The sequence below is a fragment of the Halichoeres trimaculatus genome, unplaced genomic scaffold (genome assembly GCF_033239565.1).
Source record: "Halichoeres trimaculatus isolate MK-OKI-2021-1 unplaced genomic scaffold, fHalTri1.1 fHalTri1_scaffold_12, whole genome shotgun sequence".
Lineage (NCBI taxonomy): Eukaryota > Metazoa > Chordata > Actinopteri > Labriformes > Labridae > Halichoeres > Halichoeres trimaculatus.
Genome location: NW_027437190.1, coordinates 7,690,931 through 7,706,833, shown reverse-complemented (window position 1 = coordinate 7,706,833; position 15,903 = coordinate 7,690,931). Strand labels below are relative to the sequence as shown.

General features: G+C 37.6%; 1 protein-coding gene across 1 annotated transcript in view; it reads left to right on the top strand.

The window, feature by feature from the left end:
* The window catches only part of LOC141800664 (uncharacterized), a 38,924-nt gene that overhangs the window by 18,180 nt on the left and 4,841 nt on the right, over positions 1–15,903 (top strand). Inside the window, exon 8 of the mRNA XM_074683353.1 lies at positions 11,542–11,674. Coding sequence (XP_074539454.1) covers positions 11,542–11,674 — 133 coding nt within the window. The remainder of the gene's footprint in view (positions 1–11,541; positions 11,675–15,903) is intronic.

The window sequence follows — 15,903 nt, the reverse complement described above, 5'->3', positions numbered from 1 at the left end:
TGCTGATGTGCTGGCTAATACATGCCACCTATTGATAGGTGTCATTGCAAAGAGATTAACAACTGTCTGTGGTCATCACTTAATGGCTGATCTGTATAAACTGATCAATAAAATGTAGATGAACATTTTTCTTCACGGACTTTCATTAGAAAAGGCCTAAAGTCAATGTTTTTACTTTCTCTCATGCAAACGTTTACAGCTTTTAAAGTCACAAACTTAAAATGGATTGGCCTTTGGGTCAAGGAAGAGAAAGCTTAAGCTTCACATTTTCCTGAGAAAACCCTTGACAAATCACCAAATAAGACTAAAAAATTGACTTGAAAAGAATACAGTCCATCTTTAATGTTAACCATTAGCGTTAGCTGCCCCCACTCCAGCTACATTCTGCTGGCACAAAAACCTTCACATCATCAGTTTAATGAACCAGCTGAACAACAAAAGTCACAAACCATTAACAGTTCATGTCAGGGGTTCAATCTCATCAGTTATTTTGTAAGAATAAGGATATTTATTGCTCTTGGATGAATGATTCTTAAACATGTTTTGACAGTTGGACCCTGTAGCGCCTCCCTGAGATCAAAGGCTCAAACTGTCACTGAAGAGAGGATGAGAATCATCTGCTATGGTCTGTCTTCCCAGTCCCGTCAGTAAATATATGAGACAGATTTTTTTGGCCTTATTTCTATTTTACCCTCCATTGATACAATCTCAGAGAGTTGACATCTAATAGTTCAAGACACACCCAGTTATAGATTTTTACACTGGTTCTGAAATGTGCAGACAGAAACCGAGGCCTCTTAATTTTCAAAAGAGATAAAGTTGCTAAGATTTTTTTTCTTTTAAATATATTTTATTGCAACAGCATGTCTCCAGTGCCTAAGTTCACAAATTCAACCAAGGAGTGATTTTTATAGAACAGCCAAACAAGGGCCATTTCAAGTGCATATTTAAATAGATCATTGATCTGAAGTGAAATAGTAAATTTTAGGTAAGGGGGCTGTGAGGAGTTTGAAAGTGATCCTGAAAAAGTCTCCCTTCTAGATATATGCCTGATTGTAATCCACACTAAAATTAGATTACCAGCACCAAAATTACTGGTTACAGGTTATTTTAAATTGCTACTTCTTAGCTTCCTGATCGGGTTGAGAAGGATCATATTGATTTACGACGCGTCTAACTCTATGACAACACCGCACCAGCTGACGAAGTGTAGTAGTGAGAAGAGATGAAACACGGAGATCTGTGTTTTTCTCTGCTGAAAACGATTTCTGTGACTAATTTTGTAGTGATGTTGAACACTGGAGTCTAACTGTCAGACAGAAAAAAGACAGAAGAGCAGAAGAAAGATGAAAAGGAGAGAGATACAGCCCAAGCTAAAGGCTAACACAGGGGCTAAACTGTTAGTAATAATGTTGATTCCAACCCACAGTCAGCAGTTATTCTGCAGTGGTCTGTTCAAACTTGAGAGTCTATCAATAAAATGAAGAGTGAGGTTATGTTAGCTCTGATTGGTCGATGACTGGCAGGACATAACCAGGATTCACTGACGTCGCACATTAAAGACATTTCTTAGAGCACTGAGCTATCAGCTGTGCTAAATATTGATGGCAACTAAACTGCTTACAAACTGACAGTGTTTACTTGTTGTTACGTTAGCCTACAGATACGTTGGGCAGCTGATAGTGCGACATATAGCCGGCTATTACAAACTGTAGAGCTACGTAACTGTAATGTTAAGTCCCGTACCTCGTATCCATTAAAAAAATTGTCTTGAACAAAGAAAGTTTGTTTCGATTCAAACTGCATTTAATTCCAAAACAAACACACCTCACTTAAAGTAATTTACAACAGTGTGAGGAGACTCTGGGCCACAAGGCGGCGAGGGAGTCCAATTAAAACTGATCCTCCTCATAGCATCTTTAACAAGCTCAAAACTTGAATTACTTATTGCATCACACCTCAAGCATAGTTTTCTTTTGTAAAACAATAATCAGGGTTTGTGAACATTAAAATATTCATGGGATAGAGATGGAGAGTCTTAACTGTCAGACAGTTATAATTCCTGGGAAAGTATTCTGATAAATATTTGATCTTTTTTTTAAAGCTGCTGTAAAAAAAAACTTTATTTGTGTTGATCTTATTGACTCCTTTGGACCAAACAATACTCATTTCTTTATAGAGCTTTAATCCACTTAACAGTTAGTCGTTCCTTACTCATATGACACCAAGTTACAGCAGATTTTATCTCAAGATTTTTTTAACAGAAAGAGCAGATCCAGACTGTACTCTTTACTATACGCTATCATCTCTTCCTGCACATGTGCAAACCTCATCCTGCTGACTCCTGTGTGACAAACAGACCAGTCACTGTGGATCTTTTCCATGGAAAATGATAAACAAAGCACTTCCCATCTGTGTGCTAAATATCACTCAGTGTGACACTGACTTGTTGGCAGCAGTAAACTTTAAAAATAGCTGAGCACCAAAATAATCAACCTCTTCACTGATGGTCTTCTTTGCTGTTTCAGGTCACGCGCATCAGAACTTATTTCTGTCTTTTTCATAGGCAGCCAGACTCCTCACAGGAGCTTAAAAAATAGAAATTTGCGGTGTATTTAAAAGCTGAGGAATGAGTTTGTCCAGGTTTACCAGAATCCTGTTATCATTTTCACTTTTCTCCTCTTATATTAAAACAATACATAGCTACGATTTCTAATGTATGATGTTATAATATACAGTCACAGAGGGTTTGGTAACCTTATAGCTGTACTTCATTTATAAACAACAGCACACAGGCCACTGGATGATATATCCAGCTACTCCCTCAGCTCCAGTTTGTTATTTTACTGTAAGCTGCATCCAATAATCCCCTGGAGTAGAGCCTAAAACCCCACTGTACACCAAGCTCAGATTGGCAGCCATCATCCAGCCATGGGCCAAAGGATCACTGGGTGCCTGTGGATGCATTTAAGAGGAGGAGGGGGGGTAACAAAGAAGAGTTGATGTTATAAAAGCTGTATATGAAGGCACACTTTAAGAAAAGTAAGATTAAGTTCTTTATTGATTTCATTGTATCAGTGCTGTCCCTTCTTCCTCTGCTGATGGTGCTGACAGTCCATCTTTATGTCCTCACAGACACACACCAGGTGGTACTGCCAACTGATTACAGTCTAAACCAATGAAACAACCCAGATCGGGTTAGATTCCTCTGATGAAAGCAGTCTGTAACTCTAACACAGGCAGGCCGGCTCACAGCAGTCATCAGCTGTGGTGCAAGAGTGCCCCCCTGTGTTTCAAGTGGGTATTACATCCTGGGGGGTAGTGCTTTGCTGCTAAAGAGTCAAAACTTTTTTAAAAGAGAGGCCATCAATTTGATGACATATTTGTTCACCATGGATTAACATGTGAATGCTCTGTTTGTTCAATGTTTTCTTTTGTTAAATATTTTCTTTTGATTTCTGTAAAATTCAGTCACTAAGTGTGATCAAACCTAGTTAATGCCATCATTACAGACCGAAAAAATCAAACCTCCTCTGTCCTTTATACCAGATAAGTGTTCAGTTTTCTGCAGTGTCAGGTGCTGCGATAACATAAGAAAACTCTGCTTTAAGATAATGTTTTCCACTAGGGGGTGACTTGGGGAAAATATGTCAGGGTTTTTTTATGTCAGGATCTAGATCTTGATTCCATCAGGATTATTTTTCACATTCATTCGATTTAGTCCGGCAAACAAAAATTTTAGCACCAGATATTTCTAATTCTTCAGCCCAAACAGTATTTTTGCACCAATTTTATAGCTTTTATGTAGTATTTTGTCCTCTTACGTGTTTTTGAACTCTGGTTGCTAAACTAAAAAAATGTGCTTTATGAACATAAAGCACATTTTTTTAGTTTAGTGAGACGTTACTAGATAGACATTGGTTTATTGCAAAACTTTTACAGAATATCTACATATACATATAATGTAGAAAATTCAGATTCATTTCAGTAAAATGAATGCTGAAAAACTGACCCAGAGGCACATTTGACTTCCAGACCTAGTTGTGAACACCCCTGTTTTCCAGCACATGTGGGCAGTTTATGATTTATCCTCTACTCCTGTTTAGAATGGCTGGAGCGATGCCTGTGAGCTAGTTCAGGCTGACAGCACAAGATGCTCTACATTCACATTCACCATGACTCATTCTCACAACCACTTGACAAAGAATCCTCCAATTAGGCGGTCTGTTTAAGCTGCAGGATTTCTACTCTCTGCCTCAGCCTCACCTGTACCACTGCTGCTCTCAAACTTCAACCCCATCACTTCTTTGTTTCCACCTGTAGGCTCTACTCTTGTTCCTATTGTCAGCATTGTATTATGGTTATTGCCTTAAGCATTTGGATCATCAGTCCACATACTCTCACCATCGTTATAAGTACTGCATTCTGTACTGAGCTGCGTGTTCTGAGCCATGTATATCCCTCTCAACAACCCCAGCACTGCTAAAGCAGATAACTGTCCAACATGAGTCTGGCTCTCCTCAAGGTTTCTGTTTGTCTTAAAGGATGTTTGCTTTTTTCACTGTCACTTTCTAAATGCTGCAAAGGTCTCCACTGATAGTGGGTTGAGATGAGATCAGACTGAATCCTGGCTGTAAGATGGGACCAGATCTCATCCTGTTTGGATGTTGGGTTTTTTAAAGTAATATAACATACAGTAAGGTCTAGACCAGGGTTTGTTAAAGCATCTTGAGATTGCATTGGTTATGAATTGGATTTATATCAAGACTGATTAGTTATTGGAGATTAGGCAGTGTTGTTGTGCTGAAGTCCAAACCTGTGGCTCGACTTAGACTTACTAGTTTTGTATTAACAAAAATAAACACACAAATCAAAAAATCTTTGGTTGCGTCCCCTGGTAAAAAGCTTTTCACCTTCCATGTGTCCGCCCCTCCTGCCTTATCAAACTATTAAAATGAGTATTAAAGTATGTGAATAATACTCACAGCATTAAAACTTAACACTCAAGACAATTTTAAAATCCTAGATAATTTTTTGTCACTTTTGCACAAGTTGACTTACCTGATCTGCTTACGAAGACTCAAACTTTTGACCAGGCATGTCCAACGCCAGTCCTGATGTCCATTTCCATACGGCCCCAGTCTTTATGCTTCAATGTATGTAATCACGCCGCTGAAATGAATTATGTTCCAAATTTGTGTGTATTTTTATTTTCTGTCAAGGTTGATAACAAACTAAAGTCTATCTTGTAAGGTATCACTAATCCACATTTGGACTGTGCTTAGGCTACTTTTATAAAGCTAAAGCTCTGTACATTCTGCAGAAACTCAACAACTCTTAAAGCTGACGTCTTTAAATGAACAGATTTATCAGGATGTGTAAATGTGCTTCATGAACGTCAAGAGATTTTAAGACACATGAGAGAGCACAAGACTGGAGTAAAGTTAAAAAATTGGTGCAGAAAAGAAAAAAAAAGGTGCCCAAAAACTGTTTAGAATGCAGGATAAGATATATGTAAGGCTAAAAATCTTGTTTGCAGTTCAAAATAGTCATGAAAAACAATCCTGATAAAATCCAGATCCTGATCCAGACGCAAAAACATCCTGACATATTTTCCACATGTCGCCCCCTAATGGAGAACATGTTCCTTGAGCAGAATCAGAGTTTGCTGATGTTTACCCAGCATGTAACACAGCAAAATTAACCACTTATCATCTGATATCAAGAGACACCTGAGGGACAGGTGAGGTTTGATTTCCTCAGTCTGTGATGATGGCACGAGGATGTTTGAACACACTTGGTGACTGATTTTACGGAAATAGCTTAAAGGAATAGTTATCAAATCGAGCATTCATATGTTACTGTCATAGTCAATAAATATGTCAGTCGGAGCTGCTGGCCCTTGGTAGTTTTCACAAAATCTAATGTAGCCCTCTTTGAAACCAGTTTGGAGACCCCTGGTCTGACTAAAAATACCCGTTTTTAGTAGAACTGTAGATTTTTTCTAACACAAATGGTTTGTTCAGGTATTTAGATTCTGCATAAATAAAATGATTTTATAAAAATAACCCAAATGTGAAATATTAAATTGATGCATTATTTTTGATCTCAGAGTGAGACGTGCATCTTCACAGAAAGCAGCGTCTCCCCAAGTGAGTCAGCCATGTTGGGTCGTTATGCAGAGTTGCCTGCTGTAATTCTCTTTGCTGTAACCAGTTTTATGAAGAAATGTTTCTTCTCTTTGATTTTAGCTGAGCTTGGTGTAATAGTATGTGTTCAAATGTTCTTTGCTCATTGTAATAGTTGGCAGAAGCCTGTGTAATAGTTCGTGTTTTGTGAGTGAGCAGGCTCTCAGGTAACTGAGGCCCTGCATATGAAATGAGATGGTAATGAGGAGGAGGAGGAGGGGGAACCTTATCACTCCAGGTCCAAATTCCGACAGTGAATTGCGCAGTTGTAACAAAAGTAACAGAGCGTCCATTCAGCCTGCACTAATCCAGATGGGAAAGTCAAACAGCAGAAAGTCCACCGCACAAACTCATTTCATCACTTTATTAATTTAGATATTGCCTCCTCGCTCCTGTGGGGAGGAAAAAAAGAGCCCCCCTGAAATGACCAACATCGGTGAGGCGTTTTGCTCTACATGGTTCCCCCACTTCGTCTCCTCCCGTTATCTGTTTAATTCATCCCACCAATCTTGGCTGTCTTTACCCACTAAATTTCCCTTTGACACGCATGCCTTGCTTCGCATAATCCTCACTCCGGGGCAGAATTAAAAATGGAAAAAAGAGATGGGAAAAGGACAGGTAGCTTGAGAATCCTTGAAATAATGTTCAGTGGCAGACCTGAGGATGATGTGACCAGATTTGAACCAAAGGGATGACAGGGAGTGTGTTTTTAAATCGAAAGGTGAGACAAAAAGAGCGGTTAAAAATACGCAGAGATGGAGAAGTGTCGTAAGAGGTCGAAGAGTCAGGTCTTAACTGGGCCCGGGGAACGGTGAGATAAGAACGTCAGGGGGGGGGGGGCGGATTTGTAAACATTTGTCTCCTCTGACGACTAAAAATGATCATACTGTGCTTTTTCTGTTTACACCTTTTCTTGGATCATTTTTGACCTGCAAGAACAGTGAAATTTCCAAGAATATGGCAGATATACCATCGAAATGCAGCAGTTTGTTATATAAAAACACCTACAATTATTTACTATTTTTGGAAGTAGCAACATGAAACATCAAAAAGTAAAACTGTTTAAGTATAAAAAAGCATGGCTATGATACTAGTGCTTTCATTAATATTAACTATGGATTAGTCGATAAAGAAGATCATTCTGCATTTATTTTGATCATTGTTTCATTGTGTAAGACATACATCAGTTCTGTTTAAATCTCTTCCAGGTTATAAATCCATTTCACTGACAGTTGTGATTAACTGTTATTCTCTTCTCTAGTCCCAACATCACCTTTCACCCCTCCACACTAGGGGGAAACGATTTTGGAAAATAATCTAATTGCGATTTTTGGGTACCAACATTGCGATTTTGCATGTGATTTTTATTGGGGGGAGATGTTTATCTTCTGCATTATTCACTAAACACACGCTATAAATCATTCTATCTTATGACCAACATAATAAATGATACTGTCAGCATATGAACAATGCTTTCCTGCACTTTTTAATTGAAAAAGAAAAATGGACACTGTGAAATTTTACTGACCAGCAGTTGTCAGAGTAACAAACCATACTGAATAAAATGAACGAGGGGTATAAAACAGCCAGCTACAATCATTCTGTTGCATGTTTCTGTGTAGCTCACAGGGTCAGAAAAAAACAGCAGATTGACTTTGGCTGGTTTTAAGGAGGAACAAGTACAAGTAACTATATTCCTTTCAGGTCTGTGGACATGACAATTTTTTTTTTTTTTTAAACTGCAGTCTATGATTTTGAAAAATATATTTTATTACATTGTGTTGTCAGTTTCAATTTGTTTAATTGTTCAGCCCTAGTCCACACCCCTGATGCTGCTGGCACACAGACAGATATAGCTGGATGACCTAACAGTTCCCCAAAAGTAAATCCAAAAACCCTTAGAGCTCCCCTGTTTTTGCTTACATTAATGGCCACTAGCAGTCACGTGTGTACTTAGTCACTAACTACAGTGGAGGGTTTTTACTGTTGGTGTTTGTCTACCAAAAAAATTGTTTTACAATAATGTAAGATAACAGAATTTACTTACTCAACACTTCATCTATCACTCTGTCAAATGAGACGTGTCACAGGGGCGAGCTCACCGACAGAGGTATTTAGAGAAATTCATTTTGACTGGTGCTGCTCATATGGCTGCACTGGCTCTTACACTAAACTGTGATCCAGCTGGTTTCTGTGTTAACCTAATGACAACTTATCATCTGCTTCAGTCACAAGATTTGTAACAATTTTATAATGGTTTGAAATTCAAAACAGTCCAGGGGAGTGGAGTTTTTATTTTTTCTTAATTAGTTTTGAATCATTTTATGTTTTAATGAGATAAAAAAAAAAGAAAAGTTAAAAGGAAAAGTTGACAAAAAGAGTTGATTTACTATTGAATAAGATTAAGCAAAGTTGAAGTTTGCAGGTCAGACAATTAAAGAATCAGAAAGGAAAGAAAGTCTACCAAAGAATCTCTTCCCTTAATCAATTCAATATTTTTGTGCTGCTGACTGGTCGACACGAGAGATCTCTGCTTTTTTTATTGAAGACTTGAATGTGAGATGAAGCATTTACCATTGGCATTATTTGGTAACACAGTATATTACGTATACGTAACTAAAGTTCTTCTGAAAAACCAATTGACAAACTGTAATAATAAATCAAACACGTCCTTGCCAGCTATGTATGTTTAGATCAGAAGCTTTCAATGGGCCAGTGGTCGGTCGGTCGGTCGGTCGGTCCGTCCGTCCGTCAGTCTGTCTGTCTGTCTGTCTGTCTGTCTGATTTAAATTGAATGAGTAAATCTGTCAGAAACCCACTGTTGCAAAAATAAGCATATCCTGGTTGGTTATTGCTCATGAAAGTTAATCAGACTACTTACTGTTACCGTGATGCACTAGGCTAGAGCACGTCTGCTAATATGATCTCACACCATAATCATGTTTGGAGCAAAAGGATGCTTAATTCAGCAGCTGGAAAATTTTAGTCAGCTGTATCCTCTAAAGTTCATATTGAAGCGCATTTACTGATCACAAACACCATATCCTCTTTCTTAATGATTCTTGTCTCTGATGTCGCTGTGTAGAGTGGTTAAAAAAAAATAATCTTGAATTATACTATAATCAAGTGCTCGTCTTTACCAACTGCCATGGCAATCGATTGAGAAGCTGATCTGTCTCTCTAAAAATGACTCTGTGTGATCACTATTCAGATGAATGTAATGGGAATCTTAAAGGTTTCATAAAAATATTTTACTAACCCACAAAGAAGAAGGCCATAAATGAGGCAAAAGGACCAATAAAACCTAAGGCTTTATTAAATCTATTAAATATGATCAAAATTGTTGTTTTTCATTTCCTTGACTTGATTTTTTTTTTTTGACAAAACAACATCTAAACAAGATATCCTGTTATTTGTGTTTCTAGTCAATAAAAGGTTGATTTAACAATTTTACTTATATAACTGACCATAAATTAATCAAATAACCAGCACAAGTCACATTTATCTGAAGCCTGCTGTAATGGAGAAGCAGCACAATGGTGTCAATTGTAGTGTAGTTTTTGTTGCTCTTGGGGTGTAAAATTGACTACAGGATGTGATAACACAGAGAGTGGGTGATAAGACACAGCGTAGTGAAATCTACATCGGATATAGGATGAATACAGTCTCAAGTGTTTCCCAGTTCTGCTGTTGGCTGCGTGTAGAAGCAGGCTGCATGATGCACTGGTGGTAGCAGCAGGCACATGGCACTATTGATTAGACTCCACAAGCTGAGACCAGCCAATTCAAGGCACCACTGAGCCAAGACCGATTGGACCTCCTGTGTTACAAAATCCCATAGCTCTCCTTCTCTAATATGCCAAAAAGAAAGTGTATTTCTGTTTCCCCAAGCAAATGGTTTTAAAAACTTTAAGGTTTTGGGTTAGAAAGCAGAAAGAGATGCATATATTATGCTACAACATTTCTAATTTCCTGGACGTTCATAAAATCTCCTTTTTTAAATGGCTTTATTTAGAAATGAAGGGTGTTTTTGAGCAGCACAAATAAAGACTGAGGTGATTAATCACATGTACCACCTGAACGTTCAACTTTTAACATAAAGGGATAAAAAGGATTTTTCCAAACATTTAAGTTAAAATTTGAAATACAGTTCATTAAAGAGAGGGCAAATTTCTGTTTTTAGTCTTCACACTGTTTGGTGCCCCTGTAGTAGCTTTACATGTCTTACAGCTAAAAAAGAAATCAATTTTTTTCTCTTACTGGTGTTTCGGAAAACCCATATTTCAGCCTATGTCTGAATCACTTTTTCTAGCTACTCTCTCTTTAAGGCTCCCTGCTCCAGAAACCCCCTTACCTCTGATTGGCTAACCTTCTGCAGGCCTGTCAGAGACAGGGCTAAGGGCAGACCTTGGTGTTTGAGGTCCGCCCCTCCAACATGGCATGAAATGAGGAGATCCTTATGGGATGACCTCATCATTTTAGAAAGTCTCGTAAAGATCTCATTAGGATTTTCAGAATGGAGCATTTTGATCAGTTTACAAACAGATTCACAGATTTTTTACACCAAACAAGTATGTAGAGGTTTGAAAATCTGCACATCTTAAGTATGAACATCCAGCATTTTTTACTAATACCCCCTCTGTTATGGGTTAATCCCTTAGACTAATACATTAACACAGTCTCTGTGACATCACTCATCTGTTTCTTGTTTTTAAAGCCCTATCCACGGTGGTTATCATATTAGAAGTTCTCACTCAACCTTACTTTCACTCAACTGTGCAAGAAACAAAGAGATGAAGATGAGGAAAATAACAAGCTATTCATTTTTTTAACCCCTAATTTGGGTGTACTGTGCTGATAAAGAAATGATCTAACAGATCAAATCTGTTTCGTAATTAGGCTGTAAAATGTTTATTTATGCTGTAAAACTGTCTTATTTGGCTGAGTGTGTGTGGGTTTCTGACACTCAGTGAACTGGAGCTCTGAACACTTCCATATTGCCTTTATATTTTGAAACTGCAGGTGCAGCTGGGTAACCGTCAGCTGGTAAATGATACAAAGTTGCAAGTAACAATTGAACTGCATTCTTTGTAATATTTATACTGCCATATTGAATGTCTAACATGACAACAAGTGAAAACTAAATACAAGAGAAAAGAGTTAAGTGATCTATGATAAAATGTTGCTCTGACCTTGAGAAGTCTGTAGCTGCCTTTGGACAGTTCTTTAACAAACAGCTCAACACAGAGCTGCAAAACAAAAACAACAACAAAAGTAAAGCAGCAGCTAATCATTATTGTCATGCTAATTGTTTTCCTGAGTTTTTTTTGTTGTGTGACATACTTTTTTACAGGTATGGTAAGCTGTTGCCATCGGTCCAAGCGAAGCAGTTTTCTGCAGCAACAGGGCTCAGCCGTATGCTGATCATCCTCGGAGCGATCGAGCCAACTCTTACAGGTGTCTCTGAGGAGTTCATGCAGCGCCAGGTCAGCCTAACACACATGCACACACACACACACACACACACACACATGCACACACACACACACACACCAAAGGGCAGAGGGCTCCACTGGATTCACTGAAGAGATACACACGAGTGTGGGTTGTGCATGCAATTTGACTTTCAGACACAAATTATCAGGCTTGTCTGACATTTGTGTTCCCCAACAATGATAATAAACTTATTATGCAAGATGCCTTCACTAGTGCAAAAAGCTGACATCTCCCTTTCTATCTTAGAAACACTTTAAAGCCTCTGTAGTAAAGTAGAGAGGAGCTTCTACTCCTTCTGTGGTTAAGTTGAGGATATCTTCATGAGTGTGACTGTTAGTTTTAGACCATTATAAGTAAATTGTGAAACTCTTTTTTTTAAAAAAAACTCTGTTATTTTCTATAAGATCTCAATGATTTTTGTAGTTAAACAGTTAAACTTTTTTTAAATTTCAGACTTGAAGGCTGGTAATAAAAAAACCCTGATGAGAATTTCTTTCTCACTTCCATGATATCAGTTTATCTAACAAATGTGCCGCCCACATTTTCAGTTTGTGGTCTCATATTGTCAGAAGAAGAGCTGCTGTATTCATCCAAAAAAAAAAAAAAATCTCAAATCCCTTCAGTACTGACCCAAAGTACACAATCTGAGCAAAGCTGTCAGCATGCTCAATAAAGATCATAACTTCTAATGTCAGAGATCAACAGAAGCTAGAAACAAACGTGTATCAGCCCACGTCTTTCATCAGTGTTTCATCCACCTGATGGGTGTGACCTATTAATGTGACAAACCTCTGAAAATAAATGAAACACATTCAAAAAGACTGTATGAAAAGATTGCCAAATAAATGTTAAAAATAAATGTTAAAAGTAAATAAATAAACAAATAATAATAATAAAAATAAATAAATAAAAAAATAAGATATAAATAAACAAATAATAATAAAAAAGATTTAAAAAAAATCATAAATAAATAAGTAAAGGTTAAAAAAAACATGAAGCAAAGGCTTATATAAAGGAAACTCAAAAGCCAACTAAATAATCTTATGTTAATTAACAATAAAGAGTCAAGAAACAGAATGATCCCACTGAAAGACTCAGTGGACGTCAACCATAACAGACATTTCTGAATAAAATTAAACTTGAAATTTGTTTACTGCAAAAATCAACCTAAACCACCCATAAATGAAGTTAACAAATATAAGACACAGTGATAGAAATACAGTTCCAAACAAAAAAAGAACAAAGAAAAACTTAACAAGAACAACCTGAAAATGTTACTGTACTGTCAGAATACAGATCATCTTGGTACACATCATAAGAAACAGGAGAATGAAAGCACACACTTTTAAGAAAGTAGACTACATGTGTATGACTGCAGGCGATTTCCCCCTTTTACTCTTATTTTTCTGTCTGTGAGAGGATTCAAAAGATCATCTGATGTCAATCATCAGGTCGGGTTACAGTTCACACTGTTAAAACAGGAAGTTTCCACCAGGAGAAAGGCTGAGGACGTGAAAAGGTTTAATGTGTAAGTCAGTCTTTACCAAACTGTCCCAGAGGTTACCAGATCTGTTTGTAGCTAGAGGGGAGGGCTGACAAACTGTTGGACAAAAAAGGGCCATTCAGTATTAAATGATGAAATAACTGTTTTTGTTTTTGTTATAATTATATAATTTTATTTGTATTATTGTTATGAGGAACATAGTCCTCCCCATTTTTGTCTTTGGGGACCCCCCTCCATGTCTACTACTGACAGCCTCTGAGCGTTCACCAGACTCACACAGTGTAGCATTCTGGGCTGCATAAAAAACGCTTTGAGCTTGTTGAAAGAGAATGAAGCCCATAAAAATCCACCATTGGTTTACCTGGAATCAGGAATCTTGAATAATTGCATCATCTTTCTGTGATAAGAGGTATTAAGGAGTTTAATCTATTTATAATCTAAGTTAAAACCATTGATGCCTTTCGGGCTGTTAAATTGGCTCCAAACATCTCCCTGCACAGCCACAGGATGGTGCTAGTGTTAGAATAATACTCCTAAGCAGAGATGCTGGTTGGATAATGTTTGGAAAAGTTTTGTCTGCATGTTGTCTTTAAAGACTGTGGAAGTTAAATGAAATGACAATAAGCACACTTTTCAAATAGCATTAAGCATAATGCAGTTACTCTGTATCTACTGACGTCTGCAGAAATACAAAACCATCTATGTGTCTAAATGTAACGTGTTTACACAGAGCTGAATAACAGTCATAGAAAATTATTCTCTCAATAAACAAAAAAACAAAATCTTTGGTTTCATTCACTCCTTTTATTAAGTTATGGCCACCAATAACAATAATGGTGATTAGATGGATGATCTGAAAATTATCTACTATTTCATGAGTAAATATTCTTTATTGCACTGAAGCATCAGTTCCTCCTCAGTTTGTTTTCCTCTTTATTCTTCATGAAGAGAAACAGACTTCAGTGACCCTTTAGTGAGTTAACACTCTGGGACACCACGGACAGCCATCCCCTGTTATTATGTTTGCTCCTTATGATACAACGACTGCTGATTGGATGTAATTGTGAACAGTTCGTTAAGACTCCTTGTTCCCTGCAGCCAGCCACCCACGATTTGATGGCACGAGTGATAGGGACGTATTTCAGCTTTCCAGGCATTAAAATTGTTGCCAAGGAGATAAGAAATCATTGTGCTTGAATCCTCCAAGGACAGAGAAAGGTTTTGTAGGCAGGCTAGTGAAGGTTATAACATGCACACACACTCAGAAGCCAGCCAGACTCAATAGAGCATGCAGTCCATTTCTCAAGGGCATGTTCTGTAACCGCTTCCTAATTGAACTTGGAGCAGAATAGTTTGCAGTGATGTTAACAGCACCAAATCTATTTGGTCTCATCACATTTGGGTGATAAAAAGCTAAAAGGAACTTTGTTCAGTTTGAGTTTCACATGGAGATGGAGAGTAAGCTCTGGCTTGTGTAGCTGCTACATTTGGGGAGCTTTTGTACGAAACTCAGCAGTCACAGATGATATTTAAGACATAAATGTGAGCAGGTCTGTCTGAGGGAGTCAAATAATCATGATGCACATGTAATGAAACAACATGAGGCTGCTGGTTCTTCATTGAGGTTAAGATACATGGAAAGAGCTTGGGTGCATTTCTCAGAGTTTGCTCTAAAGGTAAAGGCGAGACCAAATAAAAAAAAAAAAACATCTGAGCTTTTGGGAAAACTCCTGAGGGAGACTGTGAAGACTAGTAATTTGGACTTTGAAGAAGCCAGTTAGTTTTTAAAACAAAGCAGAAAACACCAGCAGAGATGTTTAACCAAACACTGAATGTTAATGACTTGTGAAACTCCACAGATACGATCATGTAGAGAACATGTTTATTGTGAATGCACTCACATCTCCCAGAAATGCACCAACACAATCACAACATTAAGAAAAATCACCAGTTCAAAAGTGATGACTTTTGTCTGTCTTAGCTGTCAGTGAACAGGGTGATCACAAAATTATTCTCAGTGCTGTCACACCCTTCCACTGAAAGTCTGCACTCACAGGTTTACAAAGATGCGTTATCTTCCCATCATGAAATGAGGAAGTGTTTATCAATGAAATGAGACACTGCAGCATCAATGCAAGGGATGAGTCATGAGGACTGAATATTGAAATTAGTCCGATATTAAAAAAGTTTTGGTTTATGCGACTATTATCCCTTTGAAATGAATTTCTTCTATTTCTTTCACCAGCTTCTGATTGTTATGTTATATAACCACCAGATGATACTTACAGGGGAAAAAAAGCTGATCATTTTTTGCAGTTTAGAAACAAAAAAAACTTCCATTGTAACACAAAAAGAGTACAAATAGGACGAGGAAAGCACAAGTGTCAGTTGATGGTGAAAAAGTGCAGCACAGTGAGATTCACAACTGGAGAAACAAGCTGAGAATTTGAAACCAAAAATATTGCTGTGTGGAAATTCTTTTTGAAAATAGGTAATATAAAAATGACGGATTAGTGCAAACTCAAAAATTAAATCTCTCTTCCCTCATGTCTGACATGGAGCGATTAACTATATGAACAATCAGCTGATAGTTGGCAGTGAATTTTGATTTAGTATTCTAGCTTGAAATGTCCAGTACTATCAGTGCATAGACTATGGAGAGTGACATGGGAGGAGATTTTCACTTCTGTCCCATCCCACTCCCACAGAAAAAAA